Source organism: Stegostoma tigrinum, chromosome 17, assembly GCF_030684315.1.
Source record: "Stegostoma tigrinum isolate sSteTig4 chromosome 17, sSteTig4.hap1, whole genome shotgun sequence".
Classification (NCBI taxonomy): domain Eukaryota; kingdom Metazoa; phylum Chordata; class Chondrichthyes; order Orectolobiformes; family Stegostomatidae; genus Stegostoma; species Stegostoma tigrinum.
The window spans coordinates 17,722,863-17,749,535 of record NC_081370.1 but is presented as its reverse complement, the minus strand read 5'-3'; the positions used below and the strand labels follow the sequence as shown (position 1 = coordinate 17,749,535).

Sequence of the window (26,673 nt, the reverse complement as noted above, 5' to 3'; positions counted from 1 at the left end):
ACTTGAGGAGAACAGCTGCTTTCTACCCACCCTTGTGGGTCCTCTGTCCATGCTCGTCATAATCTTGTACACCTCAGTCAGTTACCCCCATCTGCTCCAAACAAAATAAACCAAACTTATCCAGCCTTTCTTTATAGCTGAAATGTCTCTTAACAGTCAACTTCCTGGTGGATCTCCTTTGCACTCCCTCTAGTGCAAACACATCCTTCTCTTATGTGATCAGACTGCACACAGTACTCCAAAATGTGGCCTAACCAAAATTCTGTACAGCGCCAACATGATCCCCTGGATCTTTAATCTGTCTCAACTGATAAAGGTGAGCACCCACATACCTTCTTAACTACCCCATTAACTTGTTCTGCACCTTCAAAGGTCTGCAGACAACACTTCAAGATCCCTCTGTTCCTCTAAACCTCATAGTGTTTTGCCATTTTTAGCAGAAATAGTTTCTGTTTCCCTTAATATCTTGAAATCCTTGGTTACTCTAACTCTTTGGTTCTCATCACACAAGGTTAATTTAGAATAACCGCCCCCCCTCCATAAATGATTGTAGTGGCATAGTGGTAATGTCACTGGACAAGCATCCGGATAACAGATTAATTCTCTGACAATAAAGGTTCTAATACCACCACCGAATTTAAATTCAGCTAATAGATCTGGATTATAAAGCTGGTTGCAGTAATGTTTACCATAAAACTACTATTGATTGTTATAAAAACCCATCTGGCTAACTAATGTCCTTTAGGTAAGAAAATTTGCCATCCTCACTAGGTACAATCAACCCAAAGACACATCATCATGGTTGACACTTAGCTGCCCTCTGAAATAGTGTAGCAAGTTACTCAGTTCAAGGACATTTAGAGATAGGCAACCTCCTCTTCTTCATCTATATAGTGAAATTACCCAGAGACATGAGATCAATGTCCACATGTATGCTGTTGGTACCCACTTCTACCTCTCCATCCTTTCCAACTTTATTCTGTGATGTTCGTCTGCTTGTCTGATATCCAACCTTGGATAAATCATAATTCTGTTCAGGTAAACATTGGGAAAATTGATGTCATTTCTTTTAACTGCCCTTTTACAAACTATGTAACAACTTCACCAACTGCCTTAACAAGTTGTCTACACACCATGAAAGAATATTTTTAAAAGTTTCAATAGGATAATTGAGATGGTGCTTATTATATGCTTACCTGGATCCTGAACCATATGACTTGGACTCAATTCCATGGAGGCAGTCCTGCAGGGAGCTGACCAGGACCTTGCAGCGGTCATCTGCTGCAACTTTTGACTGTCTAATCAGGGCAATGGCCGTCAGCAATGTCTCAATCGCATTTCCATAGTCACCTATGTAACACAATATCGATTCAACTTCAGAACTTAACAGCAGTGCACTAATTGGTGTATGTAAATCATTATTCTAGAGGAATCTAAATTATAGTACCTTAATCATATCTAGCCAATGAATCCTAGCAGTAGGAGCACACAGCCCAGACAGCTGTCTTTTTTTTTTATGCTTGTGTTTTGTTTCCTGATACTTGTCAATTTAAATGCGGCAGTTGTGAACTTTGAAACGGCCATTCTAAGTCTCATTGTCTCTGGAGGTTAAATTGTAATGGTCAAATGTAACATGAGATATATGTGAATTAATTAGAACACAGATCATCCTCATTCGATGCCTCTCCTTCATGCTCTGATTCTGAGAGACTTCATTCTCCTGGTTCCATTCTTATCTATTTATTCACTGTCACAGTAGCTCTAACAATGGTTTCACTTACTGCCCTGTGCACTGTCACCACAGTTACCCAACTCCTTCGCCACCTCCTCTTCTTCATCTATATAGTGAAATTACCCAAAGACATGAGATCAATGTCCACATGTATGCTGTTGGTACCCACTTCTACCTCTCCATCCTTTCCAACTTTATTCTGTGATGTTCGTCTGCTTGTCTGATATCCAACCTTGGATAAATCATAATTCTGTTCAGGTAAACATTGGGAAAATTGATGTCATTTCTTTTAACTGCCCTTTTACAAACTATGTAACAACTTCACCAACTGCACTCCCCTTCCTAGGCACCATCTTGGACTTATTTCGCCCAACCTTGGCATTCCTTTCGAAGTCAAGCTGAATGTTTTACACAAATCCTCTTCATCACAAAAACGTCTTACTTTCACCTTCAAACTTAACCCATCTGGTAGAGCCCTTCTTTCATTCCTCTGTCATCTCCAGATACATATATTCCCATTTTTCCCTGGCTGGTCTTTCTTATTTCGTCTGAAATAATAACTGACTTAACACTCAGTTGAAAATATCTGTTCATTATTGCCCTTTCCTAATTGCTACATTGCTCCTGGTCTCCCATCACCTCTACTTCAAAATTTCCATCCTTGATATTAGAAATCCCACCATACCTCGCCTTGCTTATCTCTGATGAAATTTCCTTTCCTCTAGTTCAAGCTGCTATGTAACCACCATTGCTGTGTCATTGGCTTTCAGCTGCTTGGCCTCAAGTACTCTCTGTAAATGCGTTTACCTCTTTTAAGACCCTACTAAAAACAAAACAAATGTTTGATCAAGCCTTTTGCCATCCTCCTTTATTTCTTCTTCTCTGGCTTTCCTTTTGGTTTTTAAATTGTACCATTTGTGAAGTGTCCTAGGACACTGCACCATTAAAAAGTTGCTATCTGAATTTCCATTGGTGTGTTCTCAATGCTCCATGGTGCACACCCTGCCTGGTCCATTAAAACAAAGATTTAGACTGTACTATGTTAACCAACCTATCTTCTTTCAGAGACTGAAACATCCATCGTTTTTTTGTTTTTCTATTTGGGCTCATTCACAAAGTGACAAAAACAGTCATTTACTGATTTATATTGCATATGGAATTTGCTTGCAGATTAAGCAGACATAGGACATCAGGAAGCTGACATGAAGTGGGCAGCTTTCACCAGTAATATTTCACAAATCCTTTCTTGTTCTTCCTAAACTGCAGAAACATTATCACATACACACTTTATATCCTCACTTTGTTGAAATTAAGGCTCATCATAGCATCTCTGACAGCAGTTCTGAAAATGTCCAAAAAAAAAACTCTGCATAGTTCACCACTTGACAAGGGCATGGCATGAGCATAGAGAGGTGGAAGCTTTGTTGATATCTCTAATCTGAATTCACTGTAGATTAGTACAGTTTTGTAGCTATCAAGTTATTAGATGCATAGAAAGTGTGTTGAAGACCTGCTCTTGCTCACTTACCTGTGCTAGCTCCAGCTACAGCTTTGGAGATGGCGCTGCTAGAAATCGCTCGGTTCTTGTTCATCATTTCTTCAAACTCTGCTTCACTAAGAGGAGGACTACTGGAGTCAGGATCTCTGCAAAGAAGGGAAACACATTTCATTCTTGACACATAAATTCAAATAAAACAGTTAGCAATTACTTCATCTTATTCTTAAAGTGATAACTCAAAGTTTGACTGAAACAAGGTCAGAAAATTAATACTAGATTGTGATGGCCGAGTGACCAAGTTTTTCAGATACACTTAGGGATCTTGGTACTCCATGTGACTATGGATGCTGCTTGGCCTGCTGTGTTCATCCAGCTCCACACTTTGTTATCTCTTTATTCAAAGCCTGTCTGGTTGGCTGTGTTACAGAGCTAACATCAAAGCTGATTCTTCTTTTTATGTTCTCCAACAAAAAAAAGCCAGCAAATGTCAATAGGAGGCAACATTATCTGACTAAAATATTCAGTAGATTTATTGATACTCAAGTTTCGTTCTTGGTATGAAGTGCCATGTATAACCTCAAAAACAAACAGAAAGAAAGCCCATTATTTCTTGAAGCTTTTTCTGATCTCGAGACAACTTATGATCTGCCAAATCAGAGAAGTCAAACAACTGCTATTTGCAAAAAACACCAAACAACATCAACTAGCCTTTCATTAAGCTATAGATTATTTTTCCACAGGACAGGGCATGTTAGACTCCAGACACTCTCAAATATGTGAAAATCCTAGATTTCATACAATCAATGCTAATATACCTTGAGACAGACCCTTTACTCTCCAGGCATTGCTTTAATGTGACTGTATCGTATTTCACCAAAGTACGAGAAAAAGGAAAGCACGCTTTTTTTTAGTGGATTTCAGACAATGTCTTCTAATGACAGGAATAATTTTAATTGACTTCAAAACGTGACTAGGACCAACAATGGCCTCCGTTTGACTATTTACAGCATTAAGACCATGTGATCTTAAAGGAGCAAATCAAATTATCTATAGATTTCCATTAAAAATAAAGCAGTACATTGCAATTTATCACAGTTTAATTGGAGATTAGCTAATATGAAAAACATTAACAGCTTTATTTCAATGATTTTAAGCAATTAATTTATTAATTGATCTTTTGTTATATTAAATGAGACCCAATCATCTACGATTTTCTGCTTCTCAATGTAGAACAGAAGCTTGCAGTAAGAGGTGGCAGTAGTTTCAATGTCCTTTGAAATAATCACAGAATGGTTACAATTTATAGGAAGTTATTTGGCTCATTGTATCTGTCCCGCTGTTGACAAGATCAACTGAGTTAATTCTAATCCCTCATCCTTTCTCTGTCTTACAAGTATTTTCCCATCAGGTATTTATTCACTCCTCTTTTGCAAGCTGTATTATACCTGCCTCCCCTACTCCCTTAAATAGTGCAATTGTAGATCCTTAGCACTTGTCTAAAAAAATTCTTCAGTCAACATTGGTTGTTTTGTCAATCATCTGAAATCTGATTCTTGACCCTTCTGCCTTTATAAAGAGTTTATCTCTAAACCGCTCAAGGTTTTGTACACCTCCATTAAATCTCCACTAAATCTTTGTTTCTAACAAGGAGTTTCTTTAATCTATCCAGCTTCTTCAATCTATCCCTGTAACTCCCTCATCGCTGGAAAAATTCTCAAATCTTTTTGCATGTTGTTATGAGCCCAGCTAAATGATATATCTGGGCAAGACAGACCTTAGAATTAAATCGAGTTTTAAAAAAAATTATTTTTAAAAAATTGTAGTTAACGTGGTTGCCATTCACTAAAACATAGTCATACAAACTGCAGGGTTCCTTTAAAAACATATGCTTACTGCATAAGAAAAAAAAATACAAATTATTGATGTTTGTAGCCCTGACTTCCTCAATGATTTCCTTCCTTGCTGCCCTCAGCATCAACACAACAGGATTTTTACATACACTACTCACTGACATGAACCAGCGAATTCAGTTTGGAGCATTGCAAATTGTACACTGCAGCATGTAAATAAAGAATTAAAAGCAACATGCACAGTAGTGAGGCCTACACTGGGAAGAATATTCCTCAAAATATTTTAGCTAAGCTCCTGTGGCACTGGCCTCATGTAATAGGGAATTTGCCACAAATTTGTGATAATTAGATTTCAATCTTCCTGTCCCTTTGTCAGACAAATCTCATCAACCCCAAATTAGTTTCCAGCTTACTTACTGGAGCTCACAATGTACCACAATCAAAACCAATTCTGTCCTCATCCAAACTCCATGCATGTCACTAGGTAGGAATCAGAACAGTTGTTAATCATTCCCTTCATCCCATAGCAGTGATATAGTAAATCATCCAGAAAAGTGTGACTAGAATTCTTCCATGCCTACACAGTTTAGTGCTATCTCAAAATGCCCATGTATGAGTTGGACCAAAGGGTCAGGTTCCATGCTCTATGAATCTGTGACTCCACAAACAAAAAAGCAGCTGAAGACATAAAATGACCTCAGCTGAACAGATCTGTACCTACCTTCCACGTTTGAATTCCTCTCTGTTGTACTGAGACGGTGATGGTCTACCATAGACATCCCCAGCTGGTGGTGGAAGTCCTCTGCTATCAACTTGTGAAGGTAAGCTGGCATTTGGTGTTATAAAGAAAGCTGGGTTAATGTGGGGTGCAGGTGGAATAGCACCTGGAGGTGGTACTATCAAATGGGGTGGGAGTCCTGGTGGCAACGGAGGTACAATAGATCCTGGAGGGCCAGGTCGTGCTAAAAATGCACCTGGCGGGGGTAGGGGCCCTGGCTGCACTTGAAGTGGGGGTCCATATCCAGAGTTGAGAGCAAGTGACATTGGAGGGGGCAGAAGGCCTGGTGGTGGAATTCCATGCGGATGTTCACCGTACGGAGGCCGACTAGGCAGTTGGAAGGAAGGTGGTAACTTATCCCTCCTGGGAGGTGCTGCAGCATTTTCAGCTGGTGATGGTCCTCTTCGTGGCAATGGAGAATCTCGATGGTCTGGGGAATTCACTGAGTCATGCGATTGGCTTCTCTGAGGATTCTGTCCTGTAGAAACATTTAAAAAGCAAAGCAGCAGTTAAATTGTGAATAGTGGTAATTCAGTAAATATGCTCACAAAAGTGAGACTATCTGCAGAACATTCAGCCCAAATTGCAATATTTAGTATTTCAACAGTAATGTTGATTGTCCACTTTCAAAATAGCACCACCTGCTGGTCTGACAACTGCACTCACACTGCTTTGCAAATGGTTTCAGATATGATGCCAAACTGAAGTAAGCTCTACAAGCTGTGGAGTACATTTCACACTGTTAGCTCTTAGTATTGGAGTATAGTTCCCCAAACATTTGAATACCTATTTACAGGAGACTGCCTGTACCTCAGTGGGGTGCAACTCGAGTCCTGGTGCAAGAAGAGAAATTGAGTCCCTGTTCCTAGTTTTCTAAAACACTGAGGAGTGGAATTCTACTGGAGAATGCTAATTTTTTCAAACTAATGGCCCACGAATAAAATCACTTTGAACATACTTTTTTTCCTGTAATTTCATTCCTATCATTTAATTTTGAAGGCATTATTTTCTTATTTTCCATAAGGATGAATTTCATCCCACAGGTTTATTTGAATAGTTATGTTTATTTCTAGAAATCCTGATTTCGAAATCTATCTACTTGTACAGGGTTGAATAAAAAAATCTAGCGATAAAAACAGGAAATACTGGAATGTGCATTCATCCTTGAGGATCTGTATTTCCACTGCTCGAGTTTTCCCCAGTGCTCTACCAGTCAGACCAGAAGGAATCTGTTTTAAGTTCCACCATCTGATTTTATCCAGTGTTCTGCCAGTTAGGCCAGAGGAACCTCATGCCGCTGCTCACATTGCTCCAATGTTCTACCAGTTGGACCAGAAAGAATCTGCTTTCATTTTCACTGTCAATTTTATCCAGTGTTCTACTAGTCAGACCAGAAAGAATCTGCTTTCATTTTCACTGTCAATTTTATCCAGTGTTCTACTAGTCAGACCAGAAAGAACCTGCTTTCCATGTGTTTTATTAACAAATCGGCAAGGCCACTAGGTTTCCATTTTCATAGAGAAATTAACAGAATTTTAGACGGCAGCATACAAAAAACGGACAAAAATAAAATCTGACTTTTTCAATTACCAGAAACAATGACAGTGAGAATTAATAATTGGTAGTAGAATATTAAATTGGAATGTTTGACTAAATGGTTACTTCAATGTTGAAGTGTAATGGGACTGTGCTCAAAATCAATGTACTTTGTTCATGTTTGAAGTACAATGGAAATAACCTACAACAAAGGACAAAAGTGGCTGAGCACAAGAAATAGGAGTTGTTTGCAGAGCCAACTTCGGCTTTTAAGGGTTGGTCATGTCTAACAAATGTAATTTTTTTTTGAGTAAGCAACTAATCCAGAGGCATTCAATGTCATTCCACTTAAGAGACCCAAGAATAATGCTAATGGAATTGAAGGTAACTCATTAACCTGGTTAAGAGATTGGTCAGGTGGTAGAAGATATGAGGAGATATGGGTAGGTATTAAAATTGGAAGCAAGTGACCAGTGATGCTCAACGGAAGCTGTGTTGAGACTTCAATGTTAATTATATTTATTAATAAGTTAGATAACATACCTGACAGCCATACATCCAGATTTTGTAACAAAGACAGGTGACATAGTAAGTACTGTAGACAAAGCATACAATTACAGAGACAGTGATATGACTAACTGAGTGCAAAAACCTGCGACTGATGGATTTCAATGCAGGTATCCATTTGGACTAAAAATGGACAGATGTGAGAATTTTAGAAATGGTGAAATGCTGGGAACAGGAGAGGTTCAAATGGTTTTAGAGGCAACAGGTGCACAGATCGTGAAAATGCAACAGTCAGATACAAAAACAAATCAAAAAAACAAATGGGAAGTTAGCCTTTACATTTAGAAGAGTGAAATATAAAGACGTTTTACTATAACTGTACAAAGGCCTGCACAGTTCTGGTCACTACCTTAGAACTGTTAAATTGGTCTGTAGCACACATCACCAGAATATTACAGGGCTCTTAGGGTTAAATTACGAGATTACGTAAACTAGAATATTTCATAGACTACATGAAATACATAATACATAAATATTTCCTGCCTGATAGCACAATCTTTACTTTGATGTTTTAGCTCATAGCGCAGGACATTCACCAATGTTGAAGAGAGTAGAGGTAAGCTAAGTTACGAGGTAGTAAGTGATATAAAACTTGGGTTTTAAAATATCAGAGACTACAACGTAATGAAGAATGAGAGAGTTAAACTGTTTTGAGGTCATGGTCAAGTGAGTTTGATAGTCTACTCTAATTTGTCTCCACATTTATTACAGCTGCAACTTCTTAGATAAGTACACTCCTTCAGCCAATGGCCATTCTAATTTGAAAATGCTGGATCTCATGTGATCTCCGAAGCTAAGCAAACTCGGGCTTAGTCAGCACTTGAATAGTTGACCGCCACCACTTGGAAATACCACATGCAGTAGGCATGCCCTCTTGTGGCACAGAGGTAATATCCTTAACTCATGGTAAGGGAGGCTCAGATTCAAGTCCTACTTGCTCCAGAGGTGTACAATAACATCTCTGAACAGGTCAACTAGAAAAAATAGATTAACTTTCAAAAAAGTACACTCTTTCAGAAGTTTTTAAACTCACTGACTAATAAGATTTAATGGGAGAGACAGAATGTACAATAGATGTCCCAATCTGTTTTTGGCCCCCTTTCCCCAAAATCCAAGGAAGCATGAAGGTCAACCCTTATAACATACATTTAATAGTTTGACAAGGCACTGCCAACATTTATTTTCTGATGAAATGCTGAACAGCTGCTTTGTGGACACCTGAAAGAAAATCCTGGAAATCAGCATAAGAATTAGCCAAGATAGATTGCAATAACTTTGAAAGTTAATATTGTCTGAGCATGCAGTAGTTACGGAGTCACACAGTATAGAAAACGACCCTCCGGTCCAACTCGTTCACACCAACCAGCCATCACAATCTGACCTTGTCCCACATACCTCTCAACCCTTCCTACTCATATACCCATCCAAACGTCTTTTAAGTGTTGTAATGATTCCTGCCTCCACCACTTCCTCTGGTAGCTCATTCCACACACACACCACCTTCTGCGTAAAAAAGTTACCTTTTTAAATCTTCCCCCGACCTTAAAAATATGCCCTCTAGTTTTGGACTCCCCCACCCTAGGAAAAGATCTTGGCTATTCAACCTATCCATGCCATTCATGACTCTATAAACTTATTTAACTCATAATTATTCTGCAAGGGAAGATGTTAAGTTTTGAAAAAAAACTTCATTACTATTGATCATTCAATGAAAGCTCAACTGTTCTAACAGTCAATTTCTGCTTGTTTAGAAAACTGTCAATTTGACTTGTAAAGTATTATTCAGCATATATACTATTAGCTCTCGTTGAAGATAACAAAAACAGTTGCTTCAATTAGGTTTGGGGGTGAAGGTGACAATTGCAAGAACTGAAAAATATTTCAAACATTTAAGTATATTTTGACTTAAACATTTAAGCATAGACAAGTACTTAAATTGTATGGTTTTGTCTAGCATTAGAGAGACAGACCATCGCAGAGGACCTGAACTTCATACAGTGCAACATATTTGCACTTATTTCACACTTATAACGTAGTTTAAAAACTTCCACTGAACTTCACATGATCATAATTAGACAGAATTTGACATGAAATCACAGGTGACCAAAAGTCAAAGAGATGGATTTAAGGAGAGTTAATATGTGATGTACAAATGCTGGATAAATTGGATCAATGAGAAGAAATTAGATTCATTTGTAAAACGCTTTACTTTTTACCATCAGTATCATGTGCTGCTATGATTAAAATGCTAACCACTAACATTGGTCACAATTTTTTTTAGCAACTTGTTTATTGAAGATTGCTGTTTAATTGGCATCTGCACAACTTAGAAGGAACATTACTAGCCACAGAGTATAATAAAGATTTATTTCACAGGAGAGGTCAGTGAAATATCATCCACTGATCTCCACAAATGCCTTTAATACTAGCCACCAACAGTTGTGTCAAGTCATAATTCAAATTTGCGATTACATGAGCAAAAGTTAAAGAGTTAAAGAGCACCCACAACAAAGGATGGGAGATACATGAAACAGATCTCCAAACAGGTCAATTCATGTCTAGATTTGTGTCTGTTGAGAAAGAGAGTTAAAGATTTTAATAAGTTGGAGACATTTCCATTATGCATGGAATCAACAGGTCATGATGGAATGTTAAGTACAGTAAAGAGCCCAAGCTTGATGGATTAAATTCTTATTTTCTTACTCCATATTTTAGATTCCAATGTTCAAAAATGACAGTAGAGTTAAATACAACAAAACCAGTAAAGTTTTAAGTATAACATTTTATATGACAGAATGTTAAAGATATTTCATAACGTTAAGCAAAGCTGAATCATACTTGCTTCCTATTACTAAGCCTTAATAAGGATGAATGTCACACAAAAGGTTTGTGTACACAACTAGTGAAAGCAACTGTAAAATCTGAAAAGGGATCCATACTGTAAGCTAAAGTTGCTGAAACTGACAGCGTATCTGACTTTAACTCCGTCCTACAGATTACTCCAAATTACAAACATCCATATTCTGAAGTAGTAGTTGTAGGCAGTCTAGTACCAACTGATATTGGGAGTAACCACAACTACATAATACACTCCAATGGGAATGGACAGCCTGAGACTTTACATGGTCAGAATTGGGACAGCCACAAGTGGGCAATTTTTTAGTGAATTTTTTTGCTAACACTTTGGTTTAAGCAGCATCAGTACATTAAGAATCTATTCAAACTCTGCATCATACATTGGTACTTTACCTGGGGACTGCTCTATCCACTATTCTTAAGGCACAATTATACTCACGCAAGCAGTTATTGCAGAAAATGTAAGTGGAAAAGCAAATGCTTTTTTGATAATGAGATGCTAAGAAGTGAAGTGGTATCATGCATATTGATCTTTTCCTATTGCTAAAATTTCTACAAAAAGTTCAGATCATATCAAGCAGCAGAAGACAAGAATCAGAAAAGCACGATGAGTGAAATATTCTGTCACCTTGCTCTGTTTACCTCCTCTAAAGCTAGCAGTTATAATATATTAATTTTCAACAAATTACAATAATGTGCAGTGATTATAGATTGAGATCATGTGACTTCGAAATTATCACAGTTTGAAATCCACTGAGCAAGGAGGAGGCAGAAATGACAGAAGACCAAAAGCTCAAATAGAAGGATTTTCAGAGGTGGGTAAAAAAAAGCAAAAATCAACCAATAGAATTGGGCAGGCAAATTATAAAGTGAAACAGTTTTGTCACCAATGATGAAACATGCAGGGGATGGAGGGATAGGGCAAGGGTTTGATATCCTCTTAATGTCATGTTCATCTTCATGATAAGGAGAGACAGAACATTTAGTACAGGCCAGGCACTGTTCCACAGTCAGAGGGATATGCATTAAGGTGAAATTATTGTCAATCTTTGCATTTAAAAAAAAATCAACCTGTTCAGAAATGTTGTTACAACAAACGTCTGGAACAGGTGGGAGTTGAACCTGGCCTAGAGGTAAGTACATTACTACAACAGCCCATGTCAGTTTTTCCTTACTTTTATTATTTAACCTACTTTTCAAATGAATGTGTTTAGAGATTTTATTACACGCTTCTGGGGCATCTAGGTCTTGAACATGGGTCTCCCAGTCCAGGGGTAAGGATACTATCACTGTGCCACCACAGCTCTCGTCAGTCTTTGCACATTCTTGTCACTAATTCAAAACACCTACCCAAAATTGATTAAAGAAGTGTAAACCAGAACATTATAGAATGAATGCGGTAGAGCTAGCAAAGAGGAAAAAATATATAAATTTATAAAAAAAATTTTTTAATAAATCATAAAATTTATATCATCTATAAATAACATAGCTCAAGTTCCTCCACCTCTCCTCAAAACCCACCCAACAACTAGTAATAACCTGGGTAGAAGTTAATCATAATCTATGGTTCAGTAATTAAGTTAAATGTACATTGTAAAATAATTTTCAATACACAAACTATTTTGCCAAACATCATATACTGTATTGCTATCTTGTTCTTGTCTTCTATTTTTAAACACCAAGATCCCCCATCCCGCCCACCCACCAACCTAATAAGCAAAAACCAGAAGTTAATTATCATAGGGAGATAAGGATTTCTTGCGTAAAACTCTTGGACCTCTCAGTGAAGTACTATTTTGCACAAAATAGCAATAGCTTAGTGGTTTCAATGTTACTCCTAGGCTTGGTGAATTGGCAAACCTCAGACTTAGCAAACTATCTGCACAATATGAAATTAACATAGTGTTTATTTGAGCTTGTAAACATCATTTCTTCTGAATGCTTTCTTAAAATTCAACCATTTTCTGCAGCTGAATGTAATTCTTTTGAGCATGAGAATTGATAATAGGTCGACTTCCTTCCCCCCACAACTGCAGACATACTTACGAAGGATTCAGATGTATACAAGTATAGTATATAACGTGATACCCCAATTAAATGATTTAGGGTAATGGAGCTTGACTGTAAATTCAAATTTTACTGTATGTCAAACCAAGACAAAAACCTTTAGCTTGTGTAGCCATGTTTACTCCAACATTATTCCTGTGCCCCCAATCCTCCCCAAAAACATCCATCAAGACAAAGTTAGATGAAGCAAAAGACTAATCAGCTAGCTGTTCTTTGCCCTACAACAACATAACAGAAATCATCTCATTTGCTTTGTAGAGCTACCTCAGTGCATAATGAGTAAAGATATTAATCAAAATTGTACAAAGCAATATAGCCAAGAAAGGCTCTTGCTTCATTCTCAATCTACATCACCAGGGTATGTTTAAGGTTATTACAATTGATGTTAGTCACATTGCAGTAAAAAGGTTGAAGGGTGGCAAGGGGTTGTGTCAGGGAAATCAGCCAGGACTCCTGGTACTGAATACTATCCAGTGAACATCTGGTAATTGTGCAATTGTATGTTCAAATCTGCATGAATTTCAGAAAAAAATAGGATCAAGCCCCCCCATAAAGACTGATACAATAGAAAAATCTGCCAACACTCACCATCAATATTTTCACAAAAGGAAAGGCCCACTAGTCAAGGTATTCAAAGGCAGCCCCAAAGTGAGTCAGCATTTTCATTAAGGGTAAGGAAAGCTGATTAAACAAGGGATACTGTTGGTAACATACGTTGTTAGCTTTAGGAGTTTTTGTCGTGTCTTCAACTGAAATTTTCTGTTTAATAATACAAGTTTTATACTGGAGTTATTTTTTATTTGAATACTGAAAGGGCACAATTTGCTTCAGCACACCAATTAAAAAGTTATGAGGAACCACAGATACTTATTAAATTCTAGGAGAAATGTGACTTCAATCATAGTGTCCACTGATTCACAGACACAGAATCTGACTTCAATATGTCTTTTTACATAATTTGCGTTTTTCTTTTGGAAACAGGAAGTCACTTCTTATTCACGATAATTCCATAAGAGGCCACAGTTGTCGTCTTTGTCCATTTGTTTCCTCTGTATCCTCTATTCCCATTTCTTTTTCTCCCCTTTCTCATTTGTTTTCCTTCTTTGAAAAGGCTTGGGATTCATAATTGAAGTTTGATGTTTACTTGCTGAAAAATAAGATTTTAATTCACGCAAACCACAGTCATTCTCAGAGAGTCAAAATTAGACTCCAAATATTTAAACCAGAAAGTGATTTTGGTTCTACTGGAAGTTCAGATTTCACAAAAGCAGACTTAGATGATTGGCATCCCAATATCAATCTGGCAATATATTCCAATTGGCAGATTTCAATCATGCCAGGTTTCATTTCCATCAGACCTCTCCTTTGCTTTCACCAATCTTTCCAGTCTTCCTCAGGTCATGAACATTGGGATTAAATGCAATCCTAATGATTATGAGCTATAAGAAACCTAACATGATGTGCTAAATTTTACATATATGAAATTTTAAGATTAACTTTCACACACCAACTTAAATCAAACCAACGTATTAACACACCCTATCACATACATATAAGTGAAAGACATACAAACGTTGGCCCCAAGTCCAATCTTGCTTTGAAAGCATATTTTTATATCTAATAATTGTCTACTATTCCAACGTTACTGGTCAATACCTTAATACTGCTTCCATATTTAGTAACTGTTCCAGTACTACTTCATTGTCCTGGGCATGTTAAAGAACAAAGCTTCAAATGTGACAGGATAGTTCCTCACTCATCTCTAGCCTTTAATCAGTCAAAAATGTATCTTTACAAAGCTTATTGATAGAACAATAGTTAATATTGCACTGACTTTTGTGTTTTTCTTCCTCACAAGCTACAAATAAACTAATCTTAATCCTTGCAGCCAAAATTTACATTCAATTATACCTCATTCTATTTTATCCTACTCTTTCCTCTGACTTGAAAACTTGCCTTCGCATAGGATTTTGGATGGGAACTGGGTAGTATGGGAGGTGGCCAGCAGCATGGCTAGAAATATAAGTTCTGAGAAAGCTAATAAAGATGAATAGAGATGTCGCAAGATGAAAGGATTTATTGACCATTCCAGAATACAAGGGCACAAGAACTGAAAGCTCTGCGACATAACACAGTGAGGTGTGCCTGAGCAATAGGAAACAACACATAATACACTAAACAACACATAATAGTTGGAAAAGCAGAGGAAATGAATGTCAAAGAGGGGTGAAAACAGTGAAGCACAATGGAGCAAATGTGATGAAGATTTTAAATGAGGATTTTGAAGTCAGTGTGTTACAATTGGAGTGCCTACGGAAGCCACACGATAAAAGGTGATATTAAAAAAAGGCAATGTAATTAAAATACATAGTTGAATACGGCACAGTACTTGCATCAAGTGGAAGTGAATCTAGAGTAAAACTCAGGAAGCCAGCATGAGAGAAATCAAGCCAGGAAACGATAAAGGCATTCAATAAGGATTTTGACAAGAGTAAGAAATAAGTTGCAGGCAGACATGATACAGTGATGTGGATGGAGGTCTAAAGTTAAGCCCAGAGTTAAAGAGGACATTAAGAGTCCATCATTAGATTCAATTCGAGAGAACTGGGTTAGCAAAATGAATAAGCTTGGATAATATGTTTCAGTTGCAAGTCAAGCAACATGCTTTCAATCAAACTTATCCAAGATTTAAGTTCTTTTAACACAAGCAGCAGCACGGACGTATTTGTGATGGTAAACAGATAAAGTTGGGTGTTGTTGGTACGTATAGAGAAATTGATTGGATACTTACAGCTGGTTACCTTCTATCTGATTTATCATTTCCAATTTTAGCCTGGATACATGCACTAAATGTTTTGAACATTATTGCTGAGACGGTTCATCTCTCATCCAGTAGGGACAACGAGGTTGTAATAATTCTTGATTGGAAATAAATGTTAAAAGAAGGTTCGACACTATGTTATTATTTGGTGACCCTCGTTTGAAAGTGCATGTTTGGCTGTCAGGGCAGGTTCAGATTCAAGTTCAAGTTGGTTGGTAGGTATCCTGGGCTCATTTATCATCCAAGATAATTTGATTCATACATGAAAAATTGCGAAGACATTTGGAATTGTACTCGAAGTACAGCCCCAGCTGCTTCAATGGCTGACATAAATCAGCTAAGCCTGAATCTGGAAGAGAACTTGGAACTTTTCTCTACCATACCATGTGGTATTTTTACCCTCTTGGCCATTGAACAATCTATCTCAATTGTTTTTATTCACAGGCAAAAATCTATTACTTTCCAATTTAGTAATCACCAATTAAAAGTATGCTAATTGTAAACACATTACGACAAAGTCTTGAATTAAATATTAATACTGTATCCAAAACAATGGGATGTGCAAATGTCAATGTAGAAGTTGAAATATACAAAATACAAATCCCAACAATTTCAACTAAACCTGGCTATAGCTTGGTACCCAAAAGTAATGGGGCACTCATTAATCAAAGTGACAAATTCTTGCTGTCCACCAAAGTCAAATTCATGTATTCACTTTCATTAAAAAGTGTTGGAAATGCACTGAATGGGTATTTAATTCATCTTGTACTCTAATGTTGGAATACCGAAGGGGTTAAAGGATAGAACTATTTGCCAGACAATTATAATAACTATCCGACTCCCTGTTTTATGGATTATTTATTTTTGAAACACTTTATGCCTTGCTTTATCACATTTTCTAGGAAGCTATGATTATAAACAAAAGTGATCGAGATAGATTGTTCAATGGCCAAGAGGGTAAAAATACCACATCGTGTGGTAGAGAAAAGTTCCAAGTTCTCTTCCAGATTCAGGCATAGATGATTTATCTCAGCCATTGAAGCTGGTGGGGGTCTACAGTATATTTGCTAACCACAATCCAGTGAGATCTGTCACAACTGCACAAACGGACATTAGGCGACGACATAGGTTGCAATGTTTCCCAGACGCACAATGCCTGGGACTCTAAAGACGATCCAGTATGGGTTGCTGAGGTTATCGATCCTCTGTTCATATATAATCAGTTTCTTAATTTAAGCCAGTACAATAACTATTACATCGGCCAGCAACCCAGCAGCTTGTGCAAATGATCCAGAGACACAAGTTCAAATTCTGGCAAGATAGCTGCAAGAATTTAAATTCAATTCTTTAAATTAATCCAAAACAAATGAACTGCAGTGGTTCAAGGAGGCCATCTCAAGGGCAATTGAGGATCAGCAAAAAATGCTGGCATTGATCCCCACATTCTGTGAATGAATATTTTAAAAAGCTAGTCGCAAATATTGTGACCACTAGACTACCAGATTGCTGTAAAATCCCATCTGGTTCACTTATATCTTTCTGGGAAGCAAATCTTAGTCATCAATTGTAACTGCCTTTGTAATTCCAGACCCAAAGCTGTATGGGTGATTCATAAAGGCATCTGAAATGGTTGTCCAAGCCTCTCAGTTATGCCAAAAAGCTACATAAAGATATCATCAGCATAAAATCACAGGCTACAACAGATCAAGAATGCAACTCACTGCCACCTTTTTGAGGGCAAATAGACATGGGAAATGAATGGATATGAGTTTGCTCACTGGGCTGGAAGGTTAGTTTTCAGACGTTTCATCACCATTCTAGGTAACATCATCAGTGAGCCTCCGATGAAGCGCTGGTGTTATGTCCCGCTTTCTATTTATCTGTTTAGGTTTCCTTGGGTTCCTCTAAACAGATAAATAGAAAGCGGGACATAACATCAGCGCTTCATCGGAGGCTCACTGATGATGTTACCTAGAATGGTGACGAAACGTCTGAAAACTAACCTTCCAGCTCAGCGAGCAAACTCATATCCAGAACCTCAACCTGAGCTACAAATCTTCTCAAAACTCACGATGGGAAATGAATGTTGGCCTTGCAAGTGACAACCACATCCAACGAATGAATGTTTTATCTACATTTATAAGCAATTCTTCTCCCATGAAAAATCTGAAAACCTGTGGCTCCAAACTCTCATATTTCAGAAGTCATGTAGGTAGGAGGTCAGAAGGCTGGTGATGTCAGTTGAACTCAGTGTCATTACCAGCAGCTACCTTGACTTTAAACCAGTGTGAGAACACTAAACACTCAAAACTGACAAAAGTAAATGTTTTAAGCAATAACCAACCATCAGAAAGGTAGGTTTTTTTTATAGAAAGATAAATGCCCTTTAACTGTATAGAGTCTATATTTATGTAGTTAAGAACATTTTGGACTCAGAGACATTCTGTTCTTCCATTTCCTACAAGCTCACAAATATTTACTTCCTCCTCCCATAAGACCATAAGGTGAAGGCCATTCAGCTCATCAACTCCACCATTCAATAAGAACATGGCTAATCTAATAATCCTCAATTTTGTTGTCCTGCCCATCCCCATAATTGAAAATGTACCTCAGCCTTGACAGCCCTCTGTGGTAAAAAAAATTCCACAGAAACAATAACTTCTGAGAGAAGAAATTTCTCATCTTTGTCTTAAGAGGGAGATCCCTTACTTGGAGATTATGCCCTCTGGTCCTAGGCTCGCCCAGAAGGAGAAACAACCTCTCCATATCTCCCCAAGGATCTTCTATGTTGCATTAAGGCTCCTCTCATTCTTCTAAACTCCAATAGATACAGCCCAATCTACTCAACCTCTCCACATACAAAGGTTCTCCCATACTTGAGATCGATAAACTGAATCTTCTTTGTACTGCCTCCAATGCTGGAGATAAGGTGACCAAAACTGCTCTCTAGGTGTTGTCTGCCTAGTGCCTTGTATACCTTTAGCAAGCCCTCCCTATTATTATACACCACTCCATTTGAAATAAAGGCCAAAATGCCTCCCCATTACCCACTAAATTTATATGCTAGATTTTAGTGATTCATGCACAAGAATCCCCAAATCCCTTTGTGTTGAAGCCATCCTCATATAAATAATATTCAACTTGCCTATTCTTTTCTGCCAAAGTGCATAACCTGACATTTTCCCGCATTATACTCCATCTGGCAAGATTTAGCTCGCTCACCTAACCTGTCCATAACTCTCTGTAAACTTGGTGGCAATGCTCACTACTTGCTTTCTCAATGACATTTGTGTCATCTGCAAACTTCACACAGTACATTCACTTCTGTCATCAAAACTGTTTATATTATAAATAACAATGGCCCCAATACAGATCCCTGTGGCGCTCCAAAATGCCAACACCCAAAATTTAACCACTGTCATATATTGTTCAAAAACAAGCTACAGGAATGAAATTTGGCCTGATTGATTCACCGTTTCAAACCAGTCTTACAGTGAAGATTGTGCAATTTACTCAAGTCATATAGACAAGAGTCACCTGATCTGAAATACAAATGATGACTGCCAAGTGTTAGGAGCATTAAACTATTCTCAAATGAAGAATGAGCCAGTTAGTCGAGAGCTGAAGGTGCCCAAGGAGAATGTCTGAACAATAATTAACAGCCTTAAAAAAGAAACTAGAGGATTAAGATGGGGTAAGTAGTAAGATAGGCGAGCAGGGCAAATAGGATGGGATGGGGGAAGGTAGAGAAAGCAAGAGACCAGGTAGGTGCAAGACAGATATAGAATGGATTAAATGAGTAAACAGGGGATGTGGTACAGAGTAGGATGGAGCTGTGGGTAAACAGGCATGAGCAGGGGATAGGGAATGCAGTGAATAGGAAATGGCAGTGAGGTGTGGAATATGGAGGAGGGGATGAGGGGGTAGAAGCAGAAAGACAGAACAGTGAGGAGTCTTGTACAGTGGAATGGGCTGAAGAAGCAGGTTCAAAATGGTGTTTAGGGAAGTGGAGGGAGGGGTAGCAGGGTGGGAGAGTTGGATTTGGATGAAAGAATCAGAAAAAGCAGTCTCATTGGGCTATTAAACAGAAGACTTGGAACAGCAATCTGGAAGTAGCTGGTGAATCAGGTGAGGGGGTGTATTAGGGGATCATGCAGACTCAAGAGCAGGATATAGAAAGGAGGAAATGAAGGCAGGACAGAAAGAAAGGTTAGGAAGGATGGAAAGTGGAAGAGAAAGCACAGAGGAGATACAGAGGCAGTGGAGGGGCAGAGATGGCTAGACATTGAAGAAATTAAGCGAATTACTGATGGACAAGTACCATTATTGAATTCCATGCAAACAAAGATAGAAAATAGCTGCGGTGCAAACAAACATTAAGGTACGCAGCATCCCAGTTTGGAATACTTTTAGGAGAATACGGACCAAAGGAATATTCAATACCAAAATAAAACAGACCCAAATGGATCTTCATTCAGGTAACTTTGTGCTGGTTGGCACTATGATTGAAAGTAATAAAATCTCTCAATCACATGACATGTTAGGATGTCAATCCCAACAACAAACATAGAAACTTTTGCTTGGCCCAGTGCTCATCCTAAAACGACTAAGGTACATAATGCAAATTAAGAAAAAAAATTCCTTGCCTGATAATTTTTTAACCAGCTTGTATGTAGTTTTGTTTCAACTTACCAGACAGAAATTCATGAATTTCAGATGCAACATTGCAAAGTAAAATCAAACAGGGTGACTTTATGACATCAGTGTATCATCAAACCTCATTGTAGGTTGGTGTGATCAATGTGTTTTATTTTAAAGATACAATAGTTATCACAAACGGGTACAAACACAATCTAAAAGATAAGTATGTTATTGGTGCTTGGGGGAAAATTTGTTCAGTACTCCAAAACTGACAGAGACAGGGCCTGACAGTGTGAGGGAGCTGAATTAACATCATAATATCACCACTGCCCTCGACTCGAGTAACCTTGTCAAGGTGACTGAAAGAGACAAGGATCTGATGCAGGCTGACCTATTTTTTTAAAAATCATTTCATTTAGAAACTAGGCAAAGATTCACATTACAAACAACATGAAGGTTTAAAAGAAAGTAAGAATCAGGAAATAGTAGTTAAATTACGTCAAGTCTGATTTTAAAATCCTGTGGATTTACTCGGTACGTAGTGCTGCAGGAAGTGAGGAGCCGCATGTTCCATAAATACCAAGGAAAAAAAAGTTGAAACTCAAGACTATGCACCAATGCTGAATTCAACATAACAAGGGACATAGCGAGGGACAGGATACAGAGTAAAAGATTGAAGCTTAAATTGAACAAAAGGGAAGTTCAGAGAAACAGTGATCCAAGTAGCATAGATAAAAATAATTAACTGCATGTTAATTTATTCTCCTCACACTGTTAGACCCAGTGACTCTTCCTAGCCAGTTCCCAATGTTAACAGCACTTGTCATTCAAAACTATTACAAAAAAATTACAGAAAATGCTATTAAATTAGCATGTTTGATAAATAATGGAGATTAGGATTCTACCCCTTCGTGGAATCATATTTACAAAGTGTAATTATCTTTTAAAGTGCATAAGACAAAACTAATCCTGCTGAAAGCATTAGGAATGTGGCACACGTTGAACTGGAGTAGACAAATAAAGCCATTGGACTGGCAAGCAGCTCTGAAGTTTATGGGTCGATACACAGAAACGTAAAGTGGCTTTTGGAGAAGAACATACTCCTAAACCTTTGAAGGGGTGAAGAGAAATGATGCACAACACACAAAATATCACCTGTCCGGTTTGAAGTCTCAAGATGTCATCACGAAATGCTTTGTTTCTCTAACCCCTGAACTGCACAGCATAATTTGATCTCAGTGTGCACTGACTGCACAAATACAAGATTTTATTGCAACACAACACGCTGGAGATCGTGGATTTTGGAATTACTGATGGGAATGGACAACACAACAAGAAATCTGTTGAAAAAATATACGGTATTATGCACTGTTCCTTCCATCATATTTCCAAAATATCCATTAAAACACATTTACAGTTCACAATATGAAAACAGAAACATTTGTCATATTAAATTGTTGAGGAGTAGGAAGTGAAAACAATGGTGAATACGAGAATTAACACCCCCAATCATATTGCCTGAGCCAAAACTGCCAGCCTGATTGTGTAATATACAGCTGAAATACTTCTCTTAACCCACTCAACAGTATTGACACTTGCTAAATTTACTGCTGCTTTTCAGTAGAAACAATTTTTCTTGAAAAACATTGGCTTTTTGCTTTCCCATTGGTGAACAGCTATTTCAGAGCAACAGGTTTTCCTGCTCCTGTAAAACTTAATATGACAAAGGTATGGAGTTGAAATTTAGTATCCATTGAACTATTTCAGTTCACTATTTAATGACAATACTTCCATTTAATTTTGCATATGCTAGAATAACCAAATGGAAACATATTGTGCCACAAAAAGCCAGTGTTAGTAACTGGCTTACTAATATGGGACCAGAATAATCCCTAATATGACTGGATAGGAAACAATTTTCTACCATTCCACTCATACAGGTATTACTCTGGATCATAAACATACAGGTCTGAAAAGAGGTTAATGAAGATCTAATGTAGTGTAGAATTTCCAAAGATTTACTTTTCTTGGATTGTGCTTCAAACTGGTTGAGATTCTGTTTGTTGCAAGGCATGACCTCTGGTCTCTGTCCATGAAGTTCTCTTTTAGGAAGTAGCTCCATGACACATCGGACAGAACTTTCAGAGCCCAGATATACTTCAGCAAACCTGGTCAGAAAGTAGAGGAAGACAAAAAGAAAAGTAGGTCTCCATTACTCATCACAACAGAACAATGTAGCAAGCCATTTTTAATTTTCTCCCCATTTCTCCCAAAGGCCTGTCCCATGCTCGATAAAATGCAATAGCTTCACATTATCTCACTCCAACATCCATTGCTCCTGCATAAACCCAGGCAAGGGGTACAATCTAGGATGACCATACGATACAGGAGCAGAATTAAGCCATTTTGCCCACTGAATCTGCTCCACCACTTCAGCAAGGCTGGTATGTCTCTCAATCCCATTCTCCTGCCTTCTCCCCATAACCCTTGATCTCGTTACTCATCAATAACCTATCTCCATCTTAAATACACTCAACAATGTGGCCTCCACAGCATTCTCTGATAACAGGTTCCACAGATTCACCACCTTCTGGCTGAAGAAATTCCTCCTCATCACAGTTCTAAAGGGTTTGTCTCTTCATTCAGAGACTATATCCTTTGGTCCAGTCTCTCCTAATTGTGAAACATCTTGACCACATCCACTATTTCCAGGTGTCTCATTATTCTGTAAGTTTCAACTCCAATTTCAAAATTCAGTGGATATAGAGATTGTAGGAACTGTAGATGCTGGAGATTCTGAGATAGCAAGGTGCAGAGCTGGATGAACACAGTAGGCCAAGCAGCATCAGAGGAGAAGGAAAGCTGACGTTTCAGGCCTCGACCCTTCTTCAGGAAACCCATTTACCATAGAGACACCCACAATGCTGTTAAAGAGGGAGTTCCTGGAATCTGAACCAGCAATAATGAAAGAAGTGAAACAAATTTCCAGATCAGAATCGAGAGTGGCTAGGAGAGGAACTTGCAGATGGTGGAGAGTGTTCCCATGTATCTGCTGCCCTTGTCCTCCTAGATAGTTGTTGTCATGGGGTTTAAAAGTGCTGCCTAAGGAACCTTGGTGAACTTCTGACTTTATTCCATGACTTAGACATAGTGCTTAGGATGCCAGGCAACTTATACTTTCACACCAAGTTATTCAATTCTGAGATATTATCTGAGTTCAGTTCTGTCCTCCAGATTGCAGAATTCTACAACTGCCCTGCCAGAGATTAGCTAACCCCATACAGTCCAGGCTTTGATCTTGGGACACATGTCTTTGTACTTAGTACTCCAACATACAGTTAGCTCCGAATTTCTCAAATTCCCATTTTAATTTTATTTTGCAATAGAATTTCTTTCTCTTCAGAAGAAAAATGTTGTCTTCACAATCTGCCTGGTCTGCTGAGGCTTCTGGTGTTTCTTGTTTCAATTTTTACAACACTTGTTTAATCTTACAGCTTTGCTAAATATGCATATATACCTCATTGTAATTCTTAGTTCAAAGTGCATTTGGTGACTTGCCCAGCGTCATAGAGTCATACAGCTTGGAAACAGACGCTTCAGTCCATCTTACCCATGCTGACTAGGTCTCCCAAACTAAACTAGTCCCATTTGCCTGCATTTGGCCCATATCCCTCTAAACCTTTCCTAATCATATCTGTCTAAATGTCTTTTAAATGTTGTAATTGTACCTGCATCTACCACTTTCTCTGGAGTTACTTCTACATACACACCACCGTCTGTGTGGAAAACATTGCCCTTCAGGTCCCTCTTCCTCCTCTCGCTTCCAGTTTTAAACTCCTCTACCCTAGGGAAAAGACCTTTGCTATTCACCTTATCTATGCCCCTCATGATTTTATACACCTACATAAGGTCACCCTTCAAACTCCTTTGCTCCAATGGAAAAGGTCCCAGCCTATCATTATAGTCTTTCCATTCTGCCCACCTATACATCTGGAATGCTCATTATATCTATAACACGTTAAGCTGAAAAGCACCACAGAAATTTAGTGTTCATGTCCCCAGTCACCATGTAGGAAAACAAAATCACATTAGCTTATTATTGCTTTCTTATCGCAACTCAATGAAATGCAAGAACTATTCAACTGAATGGAGTGTGGCCTGGATCATCAAAATGATAGTGGCACACTTTGTCAATCACACAGTGTCATTTATTAAATAAAATATACATACAAAATTGAAGCTCGTGACCACTATTTGAGCATAACTGACACTGAATGGAATATTGAATGGAAACAACTTCCAAATTTTCTTGCAGTGGTTTAATTCAATGAGTTCCGACAGTCTATTGTACTTCATCAAACTCCTGATTTGCAACCTCAGATTGGGCAGTTTTCTCATGATGTGGAAGATTATTCAATCACTATGGTCATCACAACTAAACCTGATTGAATTCTAAATCAATATCCACACACAGATCTACTTTCAGAGGGGCACACTAAAAATCAGGAGTGGGAAGCCTGGCTGAATTTCACATTTATCTGTTTAAAGATATTTTGAGAAATTTAAAAACCAATCTCACTGTAATCTTGGGTCTTCGTTGGACTGGCTTACACTGCAATTAACAGTGAAATAATTATTTTATCAAAGAATCACTTTGCGAACTTCACATAATTGGGCTTGTGATTCTGAGCTACAAACCACACAGAAAACATCCATCAGATCAAACTGCTGTATGGAGATCATCCCAAAACCTATCTGCCCTGTACAGAGCTCATCCCAAAATGACCAACGGCACTCACCTCTAGGAAATATTGCACTTTCAGTTGAGAGGTTAAACCAAGGCCTCACCTCCTTGTTCAAGTGAATGCTAAAAAATTCCACAGCACCAGTTCAAAGAAGAGCAGGGCAGCTTCCTTGTCTCCTGATCAATTTTTATCCCTCAATTGACATTACAAAAACAGATTATTTGGTTATTATTACATTGTGGTTTGTGGGAATCTATTGTGTGCAAATTGGCTGCCTTTTTACAATAATGATTATAGTTTAAAACAAGGTAATTAACTGTAAAGTACTTTAAGACATCCGGTTTTGTTAGAGGCACAATATAAATTCTGCCGTTTCTGTACAACTTCAACAGAACCACCTTCACTTATTAATCCCATTCAGAAATGTATCAAACGTTTTATCTGCTTTCTCAACTATCTGCAAGCACAAAACAATGATTTTAATGATCTATCCATCAAGGCCCTAAACTTTCTGCTGTTGTTCCCCCAAGCCCAATGACACGTAGTGTGTAATTTACATTTTTACTCCTTTTACTCAATTTTTCCTGTGAGAGAGTGATAACATTTCAAGGAAGTAACGCAAGGGCCATGAAGTGCTTTATGATATCATGAGGATGTGAAAGGTCTATATATTGTGTTAAACAAACCATATATTGAAGACTGAATGTGTGTTTGTTGATCAACAGAGAACAGGATGAAAATTTCACAAACCCATAATTTCTGCTGTGGATATTTGGTGGCATTACTAGACTGCCATCCTTGTTTTGAATATATTTACCTTAAACATGGTGACAGTCAAAAATATAAAAAATGTAGTTGGAAGAAGGCGGCAAATGGGATGAAGGAAACAATCAACATCCAGTTAAACTGGTAGAAAGAGATAAAGCGATTTATTCAGAAACACAGAGCCCCTGAGATACACTGCACTAGTGTCATTTAATTTGGGGTTGTACATCAGCTGCTTTCTGCCCAGGTTTGGGATTGTTTCAAAACCAATATCCCCCTTGTCATCTGCACCTTCACGTAAACAGGAACAGCAAAATAAAAAATTGCTTATCCACAGCCATTCTTACATTAGTTTTCTTTAACTGGTTTGAATTACTCAAAGATGCACCAGAAGACTCAGATGCTGTTATAACGTATGGTTCTACCATTCAAATAGTTGATTCAGGTTCGATTTCTAGCAATCATTCAGAAATATTTATTCTAGTGACAGCCTTGACTTAATAGCTGAAAAGTTCAGAATTTCAGTATGCAGATACCACTCATGGCTTACACTCCACCTCAATATTAATATAGTTATACTGTCTATGACTGATTTGTACTACTTAACAGCAGCAACTTTTGTGCTTGCGCAATTTCTCTCTTTCAGGCAAAGACAATTTGACTAGCTGTTTATTATTAGATCTTGTGCATAAATTGCTGTTTTGTCTGTCTATATCATAACAGTAGTCAGTATTTCATAATTGCTTTGAACAAATGGTTCACTCCATTTGATGTACAGATATTGTAGGAGAGATAATCAGATGCCAACATAAATGAT

At 37.9% G+C, this 26,673-nt stretch overlaps 1 protein-coding gene across 1 annotated transcript in view; it reads right to left on the bottom strand.

The window, feature by feature from the left end:
* LOC125459171 (cleavage and polyadenylation specificity factor subunit 6-like) overlaps positions 1-26,673 on the bottom strand; it is a 68,688-nt gene that overhangs the window by 8,948 nt on the left and 33,067 nt on the right. Inside the window, exons 4-7 of the mRNA XM_048545207.2 lie at positions 22,369-22,514; positions 5,802-6,336; positions 3,261-3,376; positions 1,197-1,350 (exon numbers count right to left, since the gene is read on the bottom strand). Coding sequence (XP_048401164.1) covers positions 1,197-1,350; positions 3,261-3,376; positions 5,802-6,336; positions 22,369-22,514 — 951 coding nt within the window. The remainder of the gene's footprint in view (positions 1-1,196; positions 1,351-3,260; positions 3,377-5,801; positions 6,337-22,368; positions 22,515-26,673) is intronic.